Consider the following 25385-nt stretch of genomic DNA (forward strand, 5'->3'; position numbering starts at 1 on the left):
AAACATTGGCAGACACTAGGACATAGTAGTAGATTCATAAAAAGAGGAGACTTTCACATATCCCGTGCTTACAAGATCTTGAGGGGTGATATGCAAAATGTCCCTTGGAGAAAGCTGATCTGTCAAAACATTGCTGAACCAAAACATGTTTTTATGCTATGGTTGTGCCTTCATAGTAATATTAGAACTAAAGACATATTGCTATCATGGGGAATGAATGGGAATCTTTGTGTGTTTTCTGTCAAACTACTCCTGAAACCAAGGATCATCTTTTCTTTGGCTGTACCTGTAATTATAATCTCTGGAAAAGCATCTTGGACCGGCGAAAATGGCAAGGAGGATCACAAGATTAGGCAACAATATGGAACTGGGTAATGCAGCAAGCTAGGGGCAAACACCCTAAAGGGATCATCTTGAAGGCTAGTTTTGCAGCAGTAATTCATGGTATCTGGATTGAGAGGAACAATAGGATCTTCCAACAAAGAGCTACATCAAAGGAGCAATTGCTTCACCAACTGAAGCTTGCTATTTGTACTAGAATCAAATCCAGTAGCAGACTGTTTGGTTATATTAGTACTATTTAGTTTTCTTGGCTGTTTGTTTTGTTCTTTGTTTCCTAGTGTTTATGTTTACATAGGCTCATAGTTAGAACAGGAGAAGGGTTCTGAGTTGGTTATCTCTCCCCTGGTTTGTAATTATCAGTTGGTGATTAATTAAATCTTCTTTAATTGCAAAAAAAAAAAAAAAAACCGCTTTTAGTTACACTGTAATTATTAAAAATAAGACTAAAATATCCTCATTAGTGGCAAATTGGTCCAATTGTGTGTGCTTATCCTATTAACAGACCTCTAGGTCACATCTATCCAGTTTTAAAACTTATTTGCTCCACCTTGAAAAAGAGGCTACTCCACTTATTTCTTATATATTGTGTTTTTCTTTCATTTAAAAAATGAGTACCCTTTTTGTTCTTGAGCTTTCTTCTCATAAAATTTTAGAGCATATATATGTGACCTAATTATTACTAGTAAGAGAGTGACATAAAAATCCATAGAAAATTCGGATTACAAAATTACACAAAAAACATGATTTATTCCCATTTATCCGTCTTGCTTTTAAAGAACAATTATTCAAAATATACAGTGGCAAGTGATAGAAGTTACTCATGAAATTGTTGAATTGCACGCAAACATGCTATTAGAGTTATAAGTTAATTCATATATCGAATAAATTTAGTAAATTTGTGAATTAATGTGGTTGTCACTTCAGTGATTTTCATTCATGCTAGTTGAAAATGTCGATTTGCGCACAACTCAACTATAGTACCTGCTACATTTCATCAGTACAAATATCGAATAATGCTATCCTCTAAAAACTAGGCAAATATACAAATATCAGATAATTTTCTCTATTGAGATCTTGATCCGAGTTTTCTATGAATTTTTATCCCACTTTATTAGGAGTAACAATTAGGTCACACATATATGCTTTCGTGTTCTGTGGTGAAGAAAGTTCAAGAACAACAAAGTTACTTTTTTCCAATGAAGGAGAAAAAAAGGCAGCCTTTTTTTCAAAGTGCAATTTATCTCGGTAAAGAAATAAGTTTTAAAGGGGAAGGGGGATACACCATACATGAGACCTGGAGGTACTTAAAATAGGATACAGACATATTCAGACCATTTTACTAACAACAAGGATACTTTTATCCTACTTCTAATAATTTCAACTTTTTTAAAAAAAAAATAAATTAAATTTAGCCATGAAGGCCATTTTATTTATTAATCAAAATAAAAAACAAATGTTCCAACAAAAATACAAAGCAAAAAAAGGTTTGAAAAACTAAACAAAAATAAAGCAAAAGGAAAAGAAATATAAAGGTTGTATACCCACATTTCAATTGCACTTTCCCAATTCGGAAGTACACCTGACAGAACCTCCTTCCACTTCATCATCACCGATCGACGAAGGTAAGGTGGGAATCTTCTTGTTTGAATAATTTCAACTCTCAATTTTGAATAAAAATAAAAAATTTAAACAACGTTGTGTGGAAATTTATCATGCAAAAATTTGCATGGTTAAGATTTATCATGCAACAATGACCAATACACAAAATATAAACAATAAAAACTACTACCCTGTTCTGCTTTGTGTGGCAACCAAACAACTTAATTTGCGGTATGAATTCGGATATAAATTTTTCAAAATTTTAAAATTAAATTTACATATTTAAAAATTACATAAAAACTACTAAAAGTCATAAAAGTTAATAATTCTAGATGAACTCATTCAACTCGCCAAATAGAATTATAATGACGATCACAGGAAGTTGTTTTTGCTGAATCTTCGATTTTCAACCATTTGAACACCTCATTTACCCCATTCGCAACTTCGGGTACATATAAACTCTATTACATGTGGATAAATTTGGATATCTGAGTATTAAAGGACTACGTTTGGCATTATATTAAAGGAATAATGTGATTATAATGATGCTTAACCAATTGTGCTCCTGCAGAATTCCTTTTCTTCATTAAAATATATTTTTCTTTTATAGACATGTTCTGCGGAACGTTATAGTTCCCCTTTCACTCTATCTAGATACATGATTTGTGTTACCATCCTTGTATGGTTTTGAAAATGATGTGAAATAAATACCCTAGTAAAATGGTAAAAGCATTTTAGCTATACTCTCCAATAAAACAAGAATATAATAACATTTTGGCATTATATATTTTGGGTGCTCAGCCATGATTCCTCATCAAGGATTTACTCTCTGAAAAGTCGCTATTCCAACAGAATTAACAATCATATCTAGGAGACAGAGAAATGGAAAGAGAGAGAGAGAAATCTTCAAATCCTATGAACTGTAAATGATTTTTTTTTTCTTCCATTCATTCATCATGTTTTAACTTGAAAGTTTGAGAAACAAGAGTGAAAAACTACATGCAATCAACGTGCAATATTAAGTAACACAACAGCGTGTGAGGTTTCCATATGTGCCACAAGAAAGGTGCACATAAATGAAACATCACTTTGGCAATTACATCTATGAGTGGAGTGGAACAGCCACAATGTTGTTTTAGACTCGATGGAATTTATACCACCAACGTACACAACACGCCACAATTCACAATACATACACATAATTAGTTGGAAAGGTACATTGCAATTTCTCTTCACCACCAAAATAACTCAACTTCTGATGTTCACAGGACTGCAGAAAGCTGAAATTAACGGAAAAGAAAATAGTTAAGACTCTTAAGAGTCAACAGATTGACACCTAACATGCAAGCATTTCGATCAAATTTATGTTGATGAAGGATGCAATGCTAAAGAACGTTTATGAAATAAAATAATAAGGTTCAATTAAAAAAAAAAAAAAAAAAAAAAGATTAAAAAATTGAAGTTACCAGCATGGAGAAAGGAGCAAACTTATGGATTGTTGTCATTGGAGCATTCTGTTAGTTCAGAACTCAACATGTGATGGAGGAGGAAATCTACTCGCTGGCTCCGAGTCTTAGTACTGTACAATGGAAGAAGTTGCCAATTAGAAAATGGGCTTACATCCTATATGTCTTGATAAGAAATTCCCATAGTTTTAAAATTAAGCCAATCACACATACCCAACATTACGCCGCCGCTCCCTTATTTCATCCTGAATTATACCAAGAGAATTCAGGTTCACATGAGTACTTATAAAAAATTATATTTAGCAGAGACAACACTGTTAAGTAACGAAAATAAGGGGTGTAGATCTCAAAGATTAGTAACAACAGGTTCGTTTAACTAAAAAATATAGCTAAAGTTTAGGTTTGCGCCTAGGTATTTGTTGGTGCCATTTCCATGTGCTACTACATTTAGCAGTGATATTTTATCATGATTTGAATAAAAGCTTCTGTTTTTCTCTTTTTAAGAGTACCTAGCCTGGTAGATCATGAAGGAATAGTTCTCTTTCTAAACTTAACTGGCTACAATTTTCATGAGTGTAAATTATATATAGCATTTCTATGATGAAACCAAGAATTCCAACAACTCGCTAGTCTGTCAAGATGTTCCTGCCTGCAAATGAATAGCTAGTAGTAATAGCTTGCTCCACGAGAACCAACTGATGCAGGTTCATAAACTAACCTTGTCTTCACCATCCGCAGAGCTTGCTGAAGCTTCTAGATCCATTTCTGCTTGAAATGCTTCCAAGACAAATGCTACAATCTGAAAGAGTCCAAGCAAAGGTTAAATGTTCGTTTATCATTTTCTTTAATTGTTGAAGTGTTTGTTTGTCGTTTCATCACTGACACATGCTATAGGGCTATACAGAGGATAAATACATAGGATAGAAGAAAGTGTTCGAACACAAAAAGGAAAGTAAAGATAAGATCAATTAAAACAACATTAACTAAAAGTTTCTAAAATTTAAAGAGATCCAGTATTATAACTTATGTCATTTATTGAAGAGCAATAGAACAATTAAGCTACCTTGCATTGATATAGGATATAGTCGTACACACATACCAGTAGTACTACAACAGCATCAACAATCATGCCTCAACCCTAAACTAGTTGGCATCAACTATATGAACCCTCACTATTTATTTTGCTCCATTTGGACCCATTTCGTTCCAATATTCAAATTTTATTACGTTAACGCATTACTTCTTATTTATATCACAACCTGTACATCCTTAACTAAGCTTCGGAAACCATTTTGACAGCCATGAGAACAAATCTAGCCTTATCATTCTAGAGACCAGATTTTGCAAAGGGTAGACATGGATCTTACCAAATTTAACAGCCACAAAACTGAGATAAGATAGAAGCTGACGAAGTATACATAAGTCCAGGCAGTCCCTGTTAGTTCCTTGTAGCTCTGAAATGTTAGGGAATTATAATCAGCTACTTGGACCACCCATTGTAATAAATCAGCTACTTGGACCACCCATTGTAATAAGATATACTTACTTAAATTCATTAAATTAGGAAAGCAGCTAGGTCAAAACTGCCAAAACGGCATTAATCATCTCGAAACTCTTTACATTAGCACATTAAAGTAGAATGAATGAAAGATGCAAAAACTGCAACAACTAAGATCTTACTACAGGTTACTCAAAGTTAATAAGTTCCCAAGGTTCACTGAATCCTCAAATACATAATATATACTAAAAAAGGCACTAAGAGAAACCAAACCCATGACTTACTGAAAAAAGAAAAAAAAGAAAAGAAAAAAGAAACAAGATTTGTGATATTGATAGAATGTTGATCTTTTAAACCACACACAGAAGGATAAGCAATAGTATTGGCATGTCACAAACCACTCAAACATCAGAAATTTGCCAAGTGTCTTCGACTTCCATCTGTCTGGTGTGTAGTCATTAAGCAGAAGAAAGAACTACTCTCCTCTCTCGAAATTGTTAATTACCTCGTACATAATAATTACCACCTCAAAGCTGAGGAAATGTTCCTGATAACAGAAATACCTCCAGTATATGTACTTGTCAAAATATACATTATGAAAGAATCTGAACATCAATCTAATTGTGGAATAGTCTTAGATCAGTGTATAACATTTGAAAACCCTTATATAGTCGGTTAGGATATAGTATATCTACAACATCCTCCTGCATGTGTAACCTGATTATAGAGTTCATGAAGCAGACTTGCAAGTGTCTGTACAGTTATACCAAAAGTTGGTTCAGTACAAGCTAAAATATTTGAGCATCCAACCCAACTTTGAAGTAATGGGTGTGGTTAAGAAAATGGACATTGGGCCTAATTCAACCCAAAAAGCTGGCTCATGAGGTGAGAATCGCCCAAAACCTGATATGAAGGGGAAGCAACAGCCCATTCGCAATCAATGTGGAATACTTAACATCCTCGTCTCCCTCACGCCTAGGAACGGGAATTAGCGTGTGGACAATATATTTTTGGGACCAAAAGTTGGGTCAGATACATGCTGAAATATTTGAGCATCCAACCCAATTTAAAGTGATGGGTGCGGTTAAGAAAATTGCCTTTGGGCCTAATTGAACCCAAAAAGCAATCTCATGAGGTGAGGATCGCCCAAAACCTTATAAGAAGGAGGAGCAATAGCTCATTCTCACCAATGTATTGTCTCCTGCACACCTAGGACTGGCATGGTGAGTGGACAATATACATTGGGAACCAATTATTGGGTAAAAGAAAGAATAGGAATAGGTCTCTAATACAATGGTGAGGAATTTCAAAAAATCAAAACCTTAAGGCAATGGGTGGGGTAGTTCAGGACCATTTGTGCTCCTTTGAAAACCCTTACACAACCAATGAGGGATAAGCGCCATATTTTCTAACAGGACCAGTTGTCTAGAACCATTATACTCTTTAGGAAACCCCAGTCCAAATGATGCATGCACTATAAACCTCTTACAAATAATTTTTCTCTCTATAAGTGAATACAGATTGATGTTACTTTATCGTGTAGGTTTCTCATTTACATAAAACCACAAGACTAGCTTTCATCTCAATTTTCCAGGTGAATCATTCCTCCAAGGGAATTCATTTTACACTATGTAAAGGCATATATGTATCACAGCACTGAGGGAACATAACAAAGTTAGAATGCAGCCACTTAAAGATTAGTGACCAAAAGTCATCATTCCTCACACCAATCTTGAAGGTGGCCCATTGGTTCTTAAAGTTTTCCTTTAAAGGTAAGAAAAATACACGACTAATCTATGGAGAATATGCATCATAAAAGATGACCGTATATATACATATATATATATATAGAGAGAGAGAGAGAGTTCTTCTAAGCAGATATAATGGTAATTGAGGAAATCCTAAAATCAGTATACCTGCATCCACACTTGCCAGTCTCCCATCACCAATATATTGAAAAGTGTGACCATGCCATTTGGATAGTCATTGAAGTTAAAAAGCAAATAGCTTAGATTGTCAAGAAAACAAAGTTGATAAATCGTATAAATCGTTTTACAAGTGGGGAACACTACAAAAATATGCAACAATAAAAAAGGATCTGATATTAAATGATAAAATAGTTTCTTCCAAGAAGATTATCATGAAATGACAAAAAGATTGTCCACTTGTTGTTTATCGGTAAAAACAGTCCTGTAGAATGCTGTAATTTCACCATTGACAAAGGATACTCATTATCAGCAAGATCAGTTTGGGCTAAATTGGGGTTTCCAGTGTTGACAATCCCCCCAAAGATCTGCACAAGTTAAAAAAAAGACACTAAGGGTGAAAAGGCAGAAGAAGGATAGGAAAAGAGTAGACACACAATACTTCAATATCGATAAAGAAAATGATGAGGAAAAGCTATTTCAGTTTCTTGTATGATGCCATATTGACTATGACCTACAGCCAAAGGCAATCTAACAGAGAAAAAAGTTACTTTAAGGACAAAGAGGTCCATACTTCACGAAGATTAAAAACAGAGTTCAGACGAGGGGAATGAAATCCTAATGGAGTGATTAGCATAGTAATAGGCTAATAGCAACAAAAGAAGTCAAGTGTACCTGTAAACCAAGAGAGCAATAAAAGCACAAGATGCAGAATATGGTCCCCAAGTACGGCATCAGACTTGGTATGAGGGTCAAAAATGTGGCAACAAAACCACGATATTGGGCAACGTGGAGCAAGAGTCTAATTAATCGTAACATTCTTGCGATAAGAAGATAGCGAATCCTGTAAGAACCATAGTTGTCAGCACACAGAAGCATTTAGTCTGTCCATAAGACAGGAGGGCTAAATTGTAAAGCATCAGAAAGAGAAGACACTAAGTAAACTGTGCAACCGTATTCCTGAACACTTAAGCACTCAATAGCGGGTTTCTCATTCTCTTATGGATGCATCCCAAGTAAAGAAAACATACTCTAAAAGTTGACGATGCTATAAGCAATCACATGAAGATGTGAATGTGCATCATATTAGGACTTCTGAGTCTAACCACTGGAAGCACTCAACAGTACATGTTTCATTCTTTTACAGTTGTAAACATTCTAAGTTTAATTAATTCTACATTTGTCAATGCTAGAATCTCAAGCAATCACGTGAAAATGTATGAATTTGTAGCATGTTAGAGCACAATATATAACCTTTTGATTTACTTCAGCTAATGAATCATTCTTGTGAATATTTTGAATTTCAGTCCTCCTTGTAAGACCTAAGCTAAAGTTCCATCACTGCTGGAATGCAAAATATGTTCAACCTACTTGTGAAAATCAAAAACTTATCCCTGATTTATTAATACAATGTACAAGAGGTGCTCCTTATATAGGAATTTAACCTACGTATACGATAGGTGATCAATCCCAATACTAACAAGGTAAGTAAATATGGTATGATTACATATAGGATATCCTTTAGAATATTCTACATGTCTATATTATTTCCTTATTCGAGTTTAGCGAATCTAGACGTGAAACATATTCAATTGATATTCTCGCATGCCTCCTCAAACTCAAAGTGGGAAACCAACTTGAGTTTGCTTATTTGAAATCATAGAAAGTTAACCCTGGAATCTCGCTGGAATAGTGGACAATCACCAACGGAAAAGCAGTGCTAGAATTCTTTCCTTCGGAGAGTCGCTGATAACTTCACAAAGGGCTTCTTGCACTAAACACAGAGATGAATCTTTTCTCAATCACCGAAAAGAGATTCGGTGTTGCAAATCTCCAAAACTTATCAAAGTAAGTTGAATTGACCTGACAATGACAAGAAAGTCTTAGACGGCGCCGGTAGCATAAAAAGTAGCAACACCGGTCATCCCTTATCAGTAGTTGGAGATAGGAGCACTGGTTGCTGGAGAGAGAAGTGCCTTCAGGCACCAAAAGTAAACTAAAAGAAGAAAACATCGGCCCAACAGGCGGTACACATTGGTCGGTCGGGCCCGCCAGAAGCTATTTGAGTTTTGGAATATTCTATATGATTTCCTTATTCAAGTACAACGAATCTAGACTTGTATGAATTTAGAAACATATTCATTGGATATTTTGACACCACTAATCATCCTTCTGGAGACCATAAAAAGCACATAATGTTATTATGGTCAATGCAGGTTCACTATCATTATAAGCAAAGGTTATACAAGTCGCAAAAGGATATTAAGAATTTTCTAATCACTCTCTAGCTATAACATCTAAATCTTATTAACACCTCACTTCAAGAGTATAGCATCCAGAGGTCAGAACACAGCACATAGAAAAAAATCATAAATCCATCCTACTGAGGAAGAAAAACAGAAATCAAATCATGGAGAGGAACATCTAATTCTTGCCTCCAAAAAGACACAAACGTGGTATTCATAAAAATAATTAAATTACACAAGAAATGCCAGAATTGCAAGAGCAGAAAATTTGACAGAATGGAAGAAATGCCAGAATTGCAAAAGCAAAATAATTAAGAGTCGTTTACCATTCTCCGTTGGACAAGAAAGTCAGACCATCAGGGGTTACAAAAGTCGCTGTTTCTCCAACAACTGTGAAAATTGAATTCATCCATAAAATCAGTTAAAACCAGTAAATGCAGAGAAAATGATTTAACAATCTCACTATGTCCAGAGAAGTGAGAATTGCCAATTAATGCAAAGAACTTGACAAGCAGTATCTCCATTGAATGGGTTCACATTATTATTAGAAAAAAAATATCAGTCTTAAACACCCAGAGAAATATTGGCAGTAGTGCACCATATTTTAGCAAAAAGACAAACAACCACCTCTAATAAATGAAGTGAAATCATGGAAGTGCACATACATATAGGGGATTTCTTATCTTTTGACTATTCTCTATCCTTTCCATTAATACATGTGAAGACATGACCTTTGGGCCTAACTCAACTGCAAGAGTTAGCTCATGCAGGGAGGATTGCCCAAGACCATAACCACAATTTGTTAACTCAACCAATGGGACTTAACACTCGCCTCCCACTCAGGACTCAACCAGAACGTGGGTTACGGGGCTCAAAATTGCGTATCACAACAACAGGGATCGATGGGTTTGGCTTTGATACCATGATAAGAAAATGGACCCTGGGCCTAACTCAACCCCCAAAACTTGCTCATAAGGTGAAGGACTGTCCAAGACCAGAACCACAACCCATAACCAATGTGGGACTTCAAAAAAACTGCAAGCATTATCAAACGAAGGTGTGGTAGTATAGCGTACTGCAAATGATACTTTCAAATACAGACTGACATGTTATAAATTGAATATGAAGAGAGATTTAAGAAATACAACTGAGTCAAACAATTTGAAATGTCAATCCACACAGTACTTGATATAAAATTAAACCTTTGAAACCTACCAATGACCAAAGTGATGACAAAATCAAATCGATTTTGACCATCCCTCCAATAGTTCTCAAAACCGTAAGTGTACACTTTTAGTGCCATCTCGACAACATACAGCCAGCCTGTGCAACAAAATAGAAAATGGTAAAATCTCAAATATGCATAAGTCAAAGAAGTAAGCAAAGCACCACAATTTTAAACAATGCTGCTGTAATTTTGAAAACAGTTTTGAAGTCAAAGAGGCAGAAATTCAAATATTCATATTAATTACTCAAAGTCTACAAGGTCATTACGCATTAATTGACTCTAGAGGGCGACTACCAAGTCTAAGGATAAGAAAACAAAGTATCTAGTTCTTTAACATCAATACCCTTTCCCTTTCCGTAATGTCTTCATGCCTTAAGAGAAATTTCATTTGTTTTTCCAAGCTCTGAGCAGGCCCAGAACGACATAACATTCGCTATGTACATGGCACCCTAAATTATTAGCAGGATTATTTGGTGGTCAAAAGAGCGTAAAACTTTCTTTCGGCTACATGAATCTAAAGAAGCTCAGATGCAACAGGAGACTGCATATCCAGGTAAGAAGTCGTTGCTTATCTGACTTGGTACTTTTCGGTTGATTAAATGTTTTTCAGGCATCTTAAGTGAGACAATAAAAAAAGGGAACATCCATGAGCCATAATGTGGGTTCTCCTGAGAGAGCGAAATATGAGAGCATTTGAAGGGATTGTATCTAATTTCCTTTTGGTGCACCCATGAGGTGCCTATGTGTATAGATGATTGGTTTTCTTTCGTAGAGAACCATGTTTTAGTGTAAGTTCTCTACTTTTGGTATACTGCTTATATACAGGATTTGCCCCATCATTAATAAAATTACTTTATCAAAAAAAAAAAAAATCTTAAGGCAACATCTTAAGGCACTTCCCTAAAATGCAGATAGACAGAAGACAACCTCCTTGACAGATAAAATGACTAGCAAGGTCTCTTTTCGCCATCAGGCAATAGAGACATCACCATAAATTTTCTATGGAACTTTCTAGAAATCTTTGCTGAGTATGATCATGGCAGGTGGACAATGAAACTTTTTTAGAAATAAAGAAGGGGTCCAGTGCTGCACCTTGCCATATTGCCAAATTTATTGGTGTCTTGTGCTTCTTTTATGATTCCTTTTATAAATGGTACTCCCTCTGTCTCAATTTATGTGTCTCACTTTCCTTTTTTCAATTAATGTGATGGGCATTTGAACAAGAATTTCAAGTATTGTAATGGGAATTTGAACCTAGGACCTCCAGGTTTTTCTTGTACCTCTCAACTAGTTGGTGCTTCAAGTGTAAACACTTGGGGGAGGACGTGGATCATCTCTTACTACATTGACAGGTAGCGTCATGTCTATGCTGGGAGCTCTTTAGATGGTTCGGCAATACAATGGATCATGCCAGGTACTGTGAAGGATGCTTTATTCAGTGGGCCTTCAGAGGACGGAAGAGAAGACGTCAGCCGTAAGACATGGGGATTTGCTCTATTAGCACTTATGTAGATCGTATGGAGGGAAAGAAATACGAGAGCTTTTGAACGTAAATAGCATGATTTTGTATGTCTGAGGAATGGCGTCCTACTTTAATGTCTTTTTGATGTAACCATGAGGTTACTATTCATATAGAATATTGGGTGTGTCTAGTAGAGAACCATATCTGTCGGTAGATTCTCTATTTTACGGTATACCTCTTATATACAAAAGCTTTCCCATTAAAAAAAATTATACTTAATCAAGAAAAAAAGGGTGGTGCACTGTTAAGTAAGGATCTAACAATATTAAAGTCAAATCTCAAGAACTTAAAGAAGTCCTTCAATTCAACAGGGAGAATTGTTAGGAACAAAGAAAAAGTTTTAACATTTGAAATATCAAACTAAAAATGCAAAATAAAACCAGCAAATTTCAGAAGCCATATATTTATATCTCTGCCTTAAACTAATTAACCCTCTCCTAGGTATGGCCTAGATATTTAATGTAAACGGCAACCGGAGTTGTTACCACTAACATAAAACCATCTGGGATAACTTTCTACCTATTGGGGTCGAAAGTATAACCAGAATCAGATGAATGAAAAAGCACACATCTAATTTGTAATTTCTAGAAATATTGATGCCCTGAAATTCATTGTGTGACTTACCAAAGATGAACTCCACCTTCTGCCAAAAGGTTTGACCTGAGTTGTTCTGTATATCAAGCTAGAATTCACCAAAACAAAAAGTCGATGAGATTCATACTGAACTTAGAAAATATGTAAGCAAAAACAATGAGAAACGAATAGGATATTTCTTGAGTTGTTAGTCCTAGTCTCAAGTATTTTACATAAAAACACAAAACTCACCACCCAAACAAAAGTTTCCTCATTGACATCCATGAAAGTAAAAAATAAATGAAACCATCACAAATATCATAGCATCTGAGGATCTTGATTTCTCTTTTGGGGTGAGAATGTTGATCCTTTCCTCAAAACTCAAGTGGTCAGTAAGGTGTGCCGGTCCTTTAAAACATAAATGATTTGGAAGAGGAGGTTTATCTGAGGTACTTAAGCAGAAACTTGTATAGTGTCACTGTGTTATTCTTATCAGACACAGAAGAGCAACCCCCTCCCTTGATGTTGCACCCACACAGTATCGAAAGCACCAGACAGTAAATAAAGCAGAAAGGACAAAAGTTCCTCGATTGTTCATGTTCAATGTTCAGCAGCATGGCGGTTGGAGTCAGGAGGTACTCATTCTTCCACACAGTATCGAAAGCACTAAACGGTAAATAAAGCAGAAAGGACAAAAGTTCCTCGATTGTTCATGTTCAATGTTCAGCAGCATGGCGGTTGGAGTCAGGAGGTACTCATTCTTATAACAAGGGGAAGGATGCCAGACACGCCACACTAAGCTTGATCAAGATCACAGTTTTAACCTATAGGGTAATTGCTAGTTAGGACTAGGTCGCGAGATCAGTGGTTGGTAATCTAATGGTAATGTATATTATCCATATCATTTTACTTTATAGACATGACTGTTCAAGAATTAACAGATCAGATATCAAAAGGAGTTAGTATCACTTCACAAGTTCAAATTAGACCACCACTAACAAACCTGTATGCTAGGGCTACTTTAAGGGTAGAAATATAATATATTTGGATCAAAATCCAAGTAGAGATTGTACAGAGTTTATTCATACCGTAGTTTCAATAATAACAGCAACAAGATTGACAAGGAGAATGAACACTATTATGTACTCAAACGTAGCGCCACGGACAAAGCCTCTCAACTTCTCTGATGCTGATGAATGATAGAAAGTTGGACAATATTCAAAGATTGGCCGCTGCAATAAAAAAACAGAACATGAAGGAGTCTCTGGTTTAACCTTCAAACTGTAATTGAAAGGGTAAATGGACTCACTGATTCTTCCTTCTGAAATCTCAGTCCAATTGCAATGCACAGATCATTAAATTCTTCCAAATTTATCTGCATTTGAAACAGAGGAGTTCATGAGAAGAGTGGGAACAAAAATGAAGATGGAATTTTTAGTGATTGAGAAGATTTCGTCCATGAAAAGGATCAGATTCCTATAATTCAGACACCCATCTGGTTCCATCAATAAATATGAGAAAGTTGAAGTTCTTAGACTTAAGCAGATCTAACAACTTGAAATGGTAAGGTACTAGATAGATGTGCTTATTTGTCATAAAAAAGAAGAAGGATAGATGTGCTTATTGCTTAACATCAAGCTCTGGTGCTTCGTCATTCGACTTCATCACCCTTTCCGATAATACACCAAGTATTGATAGGATAAACCAAAAATTTTGACTTTGAGAAGCAAACGGAAAATACATAATCTGTAGTTTAATCTACCACATATGTTTTCATAACTTAAGCGTAAATTCAAGTTTGAGACATTGAAGTACAAAACTCAAAAAAAAAAATATCAACGACACAAGTTAAAAGAGTTTAAAATCCGTTTTCCATGTAACACTGTTCCTAGAAATGTTTGGCAAGCCTAATAGTTCTGTATACTCCGTTATAAACATAAAATCTACTTCTGTGTGTTGTTGTGTGGTCAAGATCATCAAGATAAAGTGTAAAAATGAAAATAAAGCTAAAGCATAACAGTAAGAGAAGAGCCATAGTTGCTATTACTGTTGGCAACAATAAATAGTTCCGCAAATAGGGGCATCACTGTGATGGTCACTATCCAAACAACATATACATAGAAAAAAGGTAACCAACTCACAATACCAAAACAATTCAAAAGTTTCCAAAGAAACAATTAAAACATAAGCCGTTAAAATCACCATTCAATCATGAGAACAATTCAAATGTGTACAAACCAAGAAAAATGGAGAGTAACGAGAATGAAAGTACCTCACTGTATCAGACAATTCAAAAGGATTCATAAGTACCTTAAAGTCACCACTATCATCCAGCTCAGCGAATATTGACTCAAAATCATCTCCTGATATTTTCGGCAAAGTCCTGAAGACATTTAATGATAATGTATCAATGTATACTGCGACGTGGAACCTTGATAGATATACGTGAAAGAAAAAGGGCATGACGTATTCATGTATCCAAAGATAAGATAACATAAGTCAATACAAACGCAGCATTATCTGGAAACAGGAAAAGAAAGAATTTTAATTCTATCCCCAAACAAACAAACAATAACAACATACCCAGTGTAATCTCACAATGTAGGGTCTACGGAGGGTAGAGTGTACGCAGATCTTACCCCTAACTTGTAGAGATAGAGAGGCTGTTTCCAAAAGACAATAACAATTAAGAAAAGCAAAAGAGTATGAAGGGTAGATTTATTCCTAAGAATCAAATCCCTAATCACGACGTAAAATGTTATGCTTCCTTTTAATTATCTGAACCCAGTGTGGTTTTGTATTTCCCCTACATGGATCTGTTTACTCAGTATGCTTAGTAACAGAAGATATCTTCTCAAACTCCTAGAAGACACTAGCTAAACTTATATCATAGGGTGCTTCCAGCTTGTAATGAAACTATATGCAACAATCTTAGGTGTTTCTGTCAAAGTGACTTCAGGTTAAAGAGGAGTTTCCTAAACTTCCAAAATGATCGTCAAGTCAACAACTGATTGTCACAATTACAATGACCAATGAGCACCTTAGTCAAAAGGTATGAAATGAGTTTTATCTATAAGCTAATCAACTGTCTTCTTCCTTCTCACTCTGCTAGCTCATAACCATGATCAGCTTTCACAATTCATATTAGGGATTGCTGTTTCACTGGTGTCCCCTTGGCTAGAAATTCAAGAAGGAGAGGCATCATGAATCCAGGGGTATATGATTACAAAATTGAACCAATATGGCCCACTATTATACACATATGAACTAGCTGTGTCACAAGCTAAATCCTGGTAAGCAAACTGATACGAGTAGTTGCAGGTACTAGTACATGAACAATCAGCAATTTACAGGTGAACCATCAAATAAGTGTTGGGAATGCCTCCTATCTTGTTATTGCACTCCGAAGTATATCAGTATCACTATTTAAATGTGGGAAACTTACCTAAATGTGTACAGCCATCTAGTTTACCAAACATGGACGAAGTATACACTGCCTATACACTTCGGTTGAATAGGTAGTGTATAGGTATGTATATTATATGTATATTTAGTATACTTTATACACTACCTATACACTATGTACATATTTTGTAAACTAGATGGCCGAATGATATTTGGCTGTAATTTTCCCTTTAAATATTCCTTTCTCTCAGATAAATGGAAGACATGGTAGACAAAATTCAAATATTCCTTTGTTTCAGATAAATGCAAAACTTCAGGGCTTAAGCGCGCCTTTGACAACACTGTGCAGTACTGGCGATGATGTGTACAAAACACAGATTCACTACATTATCAGCTGGAAAGCTTTACAGCCAGCATGTTGATCTGCATTTCGCCAAACGGCCTTATCCAGTTCAAGTTGCGACAGCTAGGTCAATTTCAGTTTCAAGGAATGGCAGTAAGAGCCACACCACATTAAGAGCCACACCACAAATGAAGACAACTAATGAGAAGAACTAGAGCATAGCAGCAGAACTCCAACACGCATGAAATGCATTGGGAGGTCACACGGAAAATGAACTTTACCTGTATTTGTTAAGTTCCTCAAACAGAAGGGTACACTGCTTCTTGTCGAGGACCCCATTGTTCTGCAATGCCAAAAGAACACAATTATAAAAGGAGTGGCAACCAAAAGATTTAAGGACACACAAAACCCTTTCTGAATCTTATAACTAAGATCAAATTTGGATATACCAGAAGGTGTTTGTCCAGTGGACCCATGCGGAACTGTATCAACTACCTCTTTCTAGTCTCAGTATAATCTATCTTCTAATACTGAATAGAATCCCGTCACGTTAAAGATTCTTATTAGACAATTTTTTGACACTTCGGTTGGCCCTTCTCCGTTAATAAAATTATTACTTAACTATAATCCCTCTTCTTTTTGGTGCTAAATTACATTCCCTTTAAATTTGATCTGTGCGCAAGAAAGGCAGGCAACTACATTCAATATACAGAATGCTTACATAAGATTAGTGAGGAAGAAGATTTTTATTGACAACTGTTACTGCCACTCTTTTGGAAAAGGAAGAACAGGAATGGAAGCTTCTCTTCCATGGGTAAAAGGAAGGAAGAGAAGGGTATTATATGCATGTAAACCACAGAAACTCAATTGGAGAACCAGTGATGAAGTGTCCTACTCACGCTGTCATCAATCAAGCTAAATGCTTTCTTCAAAGTCCTTCGCTTCATACGATCTTTTTCAGCCACTTGTTTTACAAGCTACAACCAAAAGATAATAAACAAATAAATAAATACGTGCAAAGTGCAAAATTTACAGGAAAAGTACGAACTATTGCAAACAGTAACATGATAGCAATGATTTCTAATAGATCGAAGCAAAAACGATGGAAGACCTTACCTCACTTTTGAAGCTATCATATACAACAGCAAGAACTAAGTTGGTAACAAAGTAAACGCCCAATAGCACGTACAGAATAAAAAACAGGCAATACCAACGCGAGTCCCTGAAAGGACAAATACATACTACAGGTTTCAAGTCGGAAATTTACATAGAAATAAAAGTTAACTCAAATATTAACTTAAATAAGAGTAAACACTCAGTAAGAAAGCTTGACGATGAGAGCAAAATGTACTTTGCCCAGGTGGCGCTCTTGTTATGAAGGTGGGAGACGCTATCTTTAATTGTAGCAAAAAAACATAACCAAAATTCAGAGCTTTTAATGGCAAAAACTAATTCTTTTATCATACGGAATGGCGGAAACTATCTTACACATTAAAGATTCTAGATCTAGGTTAACTTCAACGATATTATAGAGAGTAAAAGGGAACTAAAAACAATTTTCTACTGCACTCACTTGTATGCAGGAACCCAGACCTCTGGATTGTTTGAAGTGGTGAATAAAACAAGCATTTGGTACAACGTGGTGCCGTACGAAGTAAAGGTCGTTTTCCCCTGCCGTGTGTCTTCAAAGAAGACATATGCTAACCAGCTCGAGAACAGAAGAAATAAAGCAGATAAAGCCTGCATTGGGGAGGAAAGAGAACATAGACAAAAAGAGAAGGGTTTAGGTTAGCAATGAGTTGGAGAAAGGACGTAAGATGATAATATTCAGGTGTAATTTTTAGTTTATCATATCATCTAGCATATTGTGTCTGTTAAAAGCTATGCTATGAAATAACCAATAACCCTCAAAGACAAGGATAACTAACCACAACATTAAGGTAGGTACCAAGCATTCCTGCAAGGATGAAGAAGCTATCTCGTAATTCCCTATTGTCAAACGTATGAAATTAAGATCATATTAGCAACAACAGCTAAGAAACCAAGTAAATCAAGAAAAATAAAGTACAGGATGTGGACCCAACATGCCATCTTTTTGAACCTTAGAAAGGGAGAAAAAGAGAAGGAACATCTAGTGGATTACACTGCTTAGGCCTCATTTCTTTGCACTTAATGGAGGTTTGAATCTGAGTAATTAAGATCTCGACCTATTAATAGGTCTGAATCATTCATATCTTGTATAGAGTCTTAAAATCATTAAGATGTTCACTTAAAGATTCCCATGAATGTAACATTTTGTCCCCACTCTATTTATTACCACTGCCAACTTAGGCAGCCGCCACCTGTTACTACCACCACCAAGCACCACCACACAATACCGACATCTACCTTCACCACCAACCACCTCCACAACCTTCCAAAACATATTTTACACATTTGAAACTGATACAGCAAGTCAAAGATGGCAACATGGCCAGAGAGACGGAGAACACAGTAATCAAAATCATATCTGGACACTTCCCTTCATTTCAAAAGTTGATAAAATGCAGCCATTTCACAGAATCACAGAAGATCAGGCCCACCTTTCCTCGGTGAGGTGGGGGAGGATGCGAAACCATTATGGACAATGAAAGAACATAAGCATGAAACTTTAATTGATTAACAGCAGTAGAACACAATGCTATTTTACTTAATATTTGGGGAAACAACAGCGAAAAAGCTCACTTCTTTAAGGTCCTTCACATATAATAGTGAAGTTACAAATTGCGTATAAAAACCATATTTCCAGTAATATTATATGCATTTTCAAGGAAAAAAACAACTAGAAAAGAGAAAAGTGAGATCACTTGGAGGGAGAAGTCTGAATAAAGAAGTTAAAACATAAACAACAATAATGAGGTTGTGAATAGAATGAAAAATAGTGGTGATCCTACTATGGCGTACCTAATGTTCAAAATAAAGAACACCACACGGATATAGGGTGCAATACGGAATGGTAGATAATAGAAGTCTGCTAGAAAGAGAATGTAGACCACAATATCCGCAACCAAGATTAACAGCAAACTGACCTGAAAAATTAAGCCAAATAAGAAAGAAATTGTTATTAACTAAATTTTACTATCAGTTTCTGTGGAAGTGTTAAGCAACCTAAGATTCACCAATTCAAAAGAACCTTCCAACAATTTATTTACTCAAAAAACATTATGAAAAATCTAGTTCTGCAGGTTAGTATTGAACATAAAACAGTTTAAGCAGAACCACAACAGTGGCTTTTGCACAAACATTGTGGGTTTATTAGAGAGAGAACTTCTGTTGGAACTTACCCTCTATGTGGAAAGGAATTGAACGGAAGTACAAAGAGGAAAAATAGAAAGTGATTCTGTTATTTAAAATTACAAATACAGATATTATCTTTTTTCATAACTGTGGTGATTACAAATATAGATATATTTAAAATTACAAATACAGATATGAATTTGGGGTTGAGTTAGGCCCAACATCCTTTTCTTTACATGATATCAGAGCCGGACCATCCCAATTCTTTGTTTCACCAATGTTGGGCCCTATTTATATTGTTCATGCTCCAGTTGGCAGGCCTGGGCGTGTGGGGGGTTGAGTTCTCCCACATCGGCTAGGGATGAGGGACTTGGTCTCTTTATATGGACTTAGGCAATCCTCTCCTCATGAGCTAGCTTTTGGGGTTGAGTTAGGCCCAAGAACCATTTCTTAACAGTTTCTTCATCAATAAAAATATGCACTTGGTTGATCAATTAGATGCTTCTTATTCTCTTTCCAGTGAGGTGAGAAGGTCTCCGTCTTTTCCAATGTAATATAATCTTATTTTTTCATTTCCAATTAGTAATATACTCCATAATCAACCTCCAAGGATATTTAGAGCCCATTTGGATTGGCTTATAAGTTGCTGAAAACAGCTTATAAGCTGTTTTCAGCTTTTTTGAGTGTTTGGCTGGCCAGCTTAAAGCCATTTTGTGCTTAAAATAAGCCCAAAAAAATAATTGGGCCTATTTGGCTTAGCTTATCTAAAGCAGCTTATAAGCTGAAAACAGCTTATAAGCCAAAAAAATAAGTTGGCCTACCCCAACTTATTTTTTTTGGCTTATAAGCTGTTTTCAACTTATAAGCTGCTTTTTTTAAGCCCATCCAAACAGGCTCTTAGTGCTAAAAGAGTTACTTCTTCAGGTTTTTGATATTGAACGTAGAATATAAGGAAAATGGGGAAGGAGAGGAGGAAGAAGAGACCAACTGCAGGCTCAATATGATGCCTTTCCTCATGACAAATTGGTAGTCTATATTTCCGTATCAAAAGAAGGTGCTAAGGTACTCTCGATTTCGCTTCGACGACTTGTTCTTTCAGTCATCCATTGCTAACTGCTGTAAGAAATTTTGGAAAAAATGAGCTCCCTGTTATGCATTATTCATCTTACCATGTTTTCTATTTCTTCAACTGCAGAAATCCGACATACCACAACCAAGATATTTCTCCTTCCACTTTTAGGGAGAAGAGTGACAAGAACATCAATACAAAAGCACTAACTTCAGAGTCAGACTATCTTCACAAAAAAGTTATCCTTTACAAGGAGGAATGGAAATGTATGAAAAAAAAAAAAAAAAAAAGATCACCATTCATAACGAGAGAACATAAAAGGACTGGTATCAAATACCTTCAATCTGTTGAGACGACTTTTCCAGTAGAGATTGCAGCCTTCATATGATAAGGGAAATAAAATGTGTATTACAAGAAGTAGAAGAGTAACACCCTACAGATGACAGTTAAAAAGAAAATGTTAGTAAGCCCAGGAAGAATGAGGTAGTCTACCCAGCTAAGTGGATATCGCTGGTGTTAATGTTTGTGCATTTCATATGATTCTCCTACAGCCTCATATATGACCACAGAAGTTCCTCTTCTGAAGCTACCTAGCTAACTACATATATGTGATAGTAATGTTTATGCATCCAGAGTTGGCCCCTATTATTCAATATTGGACCAAAGAATTTTCCTCTTTTAATGCTACATAGTAAAGCCAGTAAAGAATAAGAACAAGAAACAATGAAAAAGAAATCCTCACGAGCAAATAAGAACTGTCCCTAATTCTCGTGTAATAATAATGCAGCTATGGTTTTAAAAATGAACAAGAAGTCCTAGTCTTCCTTATTCAAGCTTCCTTTACAACGACAACAACAACCAAGCTTCAATCAAAAACAAGTTGAGTTCGGCTATACGAATTCTCACTATCCACATCGCACTATATGAATTCTTACTATCCACATCGCACTATATGAATTCTCACTATCCACGTCGCACCAATAAGCCCGTCTCACTATAAATATAACAACAACAATAACAATAACAACAACTATCAATAAAAATTAACAGTAATAAGCTTATCTGGTATTAGAAGTTCTCTACCGGCATAAATCTTTTTGACGAGTAAAAACCTCATAGCAACAACCTAAAGTAAATGTCCTGATATGACTAAAACTAACTAACCCCAACTAATTGATATTGCATGAATAGATTCTCTCCACTGTGCCAAACTTTTCGCAAGATGTGCATGGACTCCAAGAGATTTTAGGTCTTTCAAGACAATTTCCTTTCGTGTAATTCTAGGTTTACCACATTCCTTCAAACACCTTCATTCACCAGATGGTTAGACACCTACAGACGGATGCATCTGGAGGTCAACGTAGGACATGACCAAGCCAGCCCAAGCTACTTCTTTCGATTTATCTTCTATTTATGCTTCTTGCACCTTCTGTTGAATGTGATCATTTTTAATCTTGTCTAATCTTGTATGACTATACGTTAGCAACCGCACATCTGTAACACTCATCTTGTAAATATGATGGACTTTAGAGGCTCATTACTCTCATATAACATTGTTGGTCTTATAGCCATTCTGTAGAACTTGTCTTTTACTTTGATAGGGGTCCTTCCATCAAATAACATTTCATTAGCACTTCTCTATTTCAACCATTCTATTTGATTCTATGTGTAACATCTTCATTCATCATACCATTTTCATGGAATATCGAGCCTAGGTATCTGAATTGTGCATTTAAGCACTGCAATCCCAGCTAATCTCATCTCGGCTTCACTCTTGTATGTTGCTAAACTTGTACTGCATATATTCAGTTTCAGTTTTACTTCTACTTATCTTAAAACCCTTTCCATAGTTCAAGCTTTTGGTTGACACCCTTGCTAGTTTTGTCAATTAGCACAATATGTCTGCAAACAGTATACATCATAGGACCTCATCGAATATAGTGTTAGTTTATCCATAACTAGGGTAAATAATTATGGGCTCAGTGTCACAGTTATAGAAAACTCTTTGCGTAATTACCTTACCTTATGGAAAAACAACTCTTTTTGTATCACCTAATATTGTTCTCATACTAATGCTTGGTCCTTCATATATCCTTCATGGAATTTATATACTTAATATGAATTCCCTTTTTCTAACATCCACCAAAGGACTTCTTTGGACACTATATCATATGCTTTCTCTATGTCTATGAACATCACGCCTAGATTTTTCTTCCTCATGCGATAAACTTCCATCAATCATCTCAACAAAGATATAACCTCTGCTGTAGATCTACCAGGAATAAATCCAAAATGGTTCTTTGTCACTTTTGTAGTGTCCCTAATTACACACTCTTATCACTCTTTCCCAAACTTTTACTGTATGGCTCATAAGTTCAATGCCATGATAGTTAGCACGACTTTGAATATCTCTTATGTTCCTATATATTGGAATCAGGATACTCTTTCTCCACTAGTTGGATATCCTACCACTTCTAGCATAAAATTAAATAGCTTGACCATACTCCACCTCCTCAAAATACTTCCAAACCTCTATAGGGATACCATCTAGACCAGACAAATTTTCTGATACTCATATATTTCATGGCATCCTTTACTTCTGACAATCTAATATTACGAGCGCAGGAAGAATTTCTATCGTGCAAGGTTATATGTATCTACAAAGTTATCCTAGTGATTTGAGTTGAACAATTGATCAAAATATCTTCTTTATCTCTCTTTTATCTCGTTATTTCCTGCCAACATTTGCTGAGAATTCGGAAACAGTCTAAAATACACTTCATCTAGCTTCCTATAGAGATGTAATTTAAGTTTCCATGCAGAAGCACATGCATCAGTGCTGAACTCTAGGAGGCAACATCTCCTACGGCTCTTCATAATAATCAAACTTGATGACAGCCGAAACCAATATAATTCGCTGTATTAGGCAAAATTCGGAACCATTGATGGTTCTGCTTAAAAGATTAGCTTCTTCACATACTCCTATTAAAGACGCGTATTTAACAATCAAACCAGCCATGCACAAGCTTACCTCATATATAAGGGACTCAGCACCAGTCAAAAATGGCAGCTCTCCTAGATAGTAGTAGTCTCGGTTATTGCAAGACTCAGCCAAATGCTTGGAACACCACAAAGGTTTCTGAAAAATATGAACAGGAAATAAGTGAAACTATAATTGCCAGTTCTAAATTCAACGAACAAGTAGGAAGTATAAAGTCAATTTAACATGCAGGAAAGATACAAAGAACTGAAGCTGGAATAGACAGCAAGGGAACTGTACAAACCTCAAGGAAATTTAGAACTACTAGTGCGAGATAATTAAGTGACCAGAGGAAGTCAAAACGAATAAACATGAAGTACAAAGGTGCTGCCTTCTCAAAGCTCGATCCCTCAAGAATTTCCTCAGGTAGACCAACGCCGTCTTCAGCCTGCATGAGATAACTTCCGGGATTAATATCTCATCAAACTATTACTAAAAGGGAAACATTGAAATTTCAGCATTTATCATCCAAAAAACTATTTCACTATTTCACGTTTCAAACAATTATTCTCAAGGCTTTTCTACTGAGTAACTAAATAGAGTAATCTATTAAATCATTTTATTACTACTAACCCTGCAGGTCAATCCAGGCCTATTCTCTTGAGACAAAAAAGTATTTGTTTGGACGCAAAAATCATAGAATATTCAGCTATCATCCTTCAGTATAAGGTTTTATCTGAGTGTCTGCTTTAACTTCTTTCTCTGGACAAAAAAGAAAATTTTGTATAGCAAAAAGACATACAAAGGTAGAGTTATTTCCTTGCTAAAAGTGATTCTCCATAAACCTGCCACAATGTTGTATGTTGGACATGGAATTCTTGACCCCAAAAATAAAAAGGACCTTCACTTTCACAAGAATGGAAGCCTAAAAAAAGTCAGTCTGCAACATTTGAAAAGCAAAAATGTTGTGGGAGGTCACTAAATTCCTTAATATCTTCTCTCTTTTTCTTGTTGTCTCGTACTGTATCCACCACACGAAATATAGGAAAAAGTCCAAGCCCAGATTTTTCGCACTCTTTTGAGTCTTTAATACTACTTCCTACAGAAAATTAATGTCCTTGCAATTGCAGACACTCATCAGTATGCCTCATCTCATCTCAGATTATCCAAATTTCCCTTCTTTTTTGGGAATGGTCTCAATATGTTCTTGAATTACACCACTAGACACTACTATACCCCCATTTTACCAATCTTAATAAGTATCTGATTTCAAAAGGTCAAATCTTTCAACAGCCCAAACACTAGTACACTACTTCTCCACTAGTTGTTGACAATTTGCAGCCTACCAATTAAGATCTCTACATCATGGAAAGCATTAATAACAAATAAAGGGATAATTCCAGTAAGCAGTAAAAGTGAGTAGAATTCACGTACAAGATCAACCAAAGCAGCAGCTTTTTGATAAGCAGATCCATAAGCAATAGCAGTTCTCCTATCAACCTTGGAACCACTCAACCTCCTCCTATTACTACTCTCTCCTGTAAGCAGACATTCATCCATATTCCTTTTTAGATTCTATTTGCTCTCTCTAGTTCAAACTGAAGAAGAAATGAGAACAAGTGTGCAAATGAATGCAGCAAGGTAAAGAAAAGGGTGGTTGTGTTCAGTTAATAAGAGTACACATAATGTAGATGTCGTTTTCAGTCAGTGTCAACAAAGACTACCGAAAACAGACCCCTATACGTGGCAAGCGGTGACACAAAATCGTCAAACTTTATTGCTCAACATATTTTTATGATTATTATATTATAAACATGGAGTAGTATAGGAGAGGCACTATTTGGAAAAAGATTAAAGTTGGAGGTTGCTTTTTGGTTTTGTTATTACAAAAATGTTTGTCAGACAGTTATAGT

The 25385-nt window shown here is 35.8% G+C and overlaps 1 protein-coding gene across 2 annotated transcripts; it reads right to left on the bottom strand.

Annotated features, from left to right (window-relative positions):
- Positions 1-2852: 2852 nt before the first annotated feature.
- On the bottom strand, positions 2853-25106 carry LOC132037442 (two pore calcium channel protein 1B). 2 transcript variants are annotated; one of them, XM_059427963.1, is made up of 24 exons: positions 24907-25106; positions 23777-23920; positions 23524-23631; positions 20830-20925; positions 19091-19215; positions 18076-18136; positions 17721-17887; positions 17264-17369; positions 17047-17124; positions 16429-16490; positions 14710-14782; positions 13709-13774; positions 13488-13631; positions 12451-12508; positions 10292-10399; positions 9403-9466; positions 7506-7674; positions 7134-7198; positions 6822-6912; positions 4775-4861; positions 4126-4206; positions 3621-3652; positions 3408-3520; positions 2853-3221 (listed from the first exon to the last, which is right to left on the bottom strand). In XM_059427963.1, exons 1-23 carry the CDS (start codon positions 25030-25032, stop codon positions 3430-3432), a joined length of 2202 nt encoding a protein of 733 aa, XP_059283946.1. In that variant the 5' UTR covers positions 25033-25106; the 3' UTR covers positions 2853-3221; positions 3408-3429. The 2 variants fall into 2 exon arrangements, with proteins under 2 accessions (XP_059283946.1, XP_059283945.1); XM_059427962.1 differs by having other exon boundaries at positions 14710-14830.
- Positions 25107-25385: the final 279 nt, after the last annotated feature.

This window comes from Lycium ferocissimum, chromosome 11, assembly GCF_029784015.1.
Source record: "Lycium ferocissimum isolate CSIRO_LF1 chromosome 11, AGI_CSIRO_Lferr_CH_V1, whole genome shotgun sequence".
NCBI classification, from domain to species: Eukaryota; Viridiplantae; Streptophyta; class Magnoliopsida; order Solanales; family Solanaceae; genus Lycium; species Lycium ferocissimum.

What these genes read in the sequence shown, in the direction of transcription:
- LOC132037442 (XM_059427962.1), bottom strand. Translation starts at nt 25,032, where the DNA reads ATGGATGAATGTCTGCTTACAGGAGAGAGTAGTAATAGGAGGAGGTTG. An exon ending in CTGAGTCCCTTATATATGAG is followed by an intron (nt 20,926 to 23,523) that starts GTAAGCTTGTGC and finishes TGTCATCTGTAG; the next exon opens with GGTGTTACTCTTCTACTTCT. An exon ending in ACTGGCAAGTGTGGATGCAG is followed by an intron (nt 4,862 to 6,821) that starts GTATACTGATTT and finishes CTAACATTTCAG; the next exon opens with AGCTACAAGGAACTAACAGG.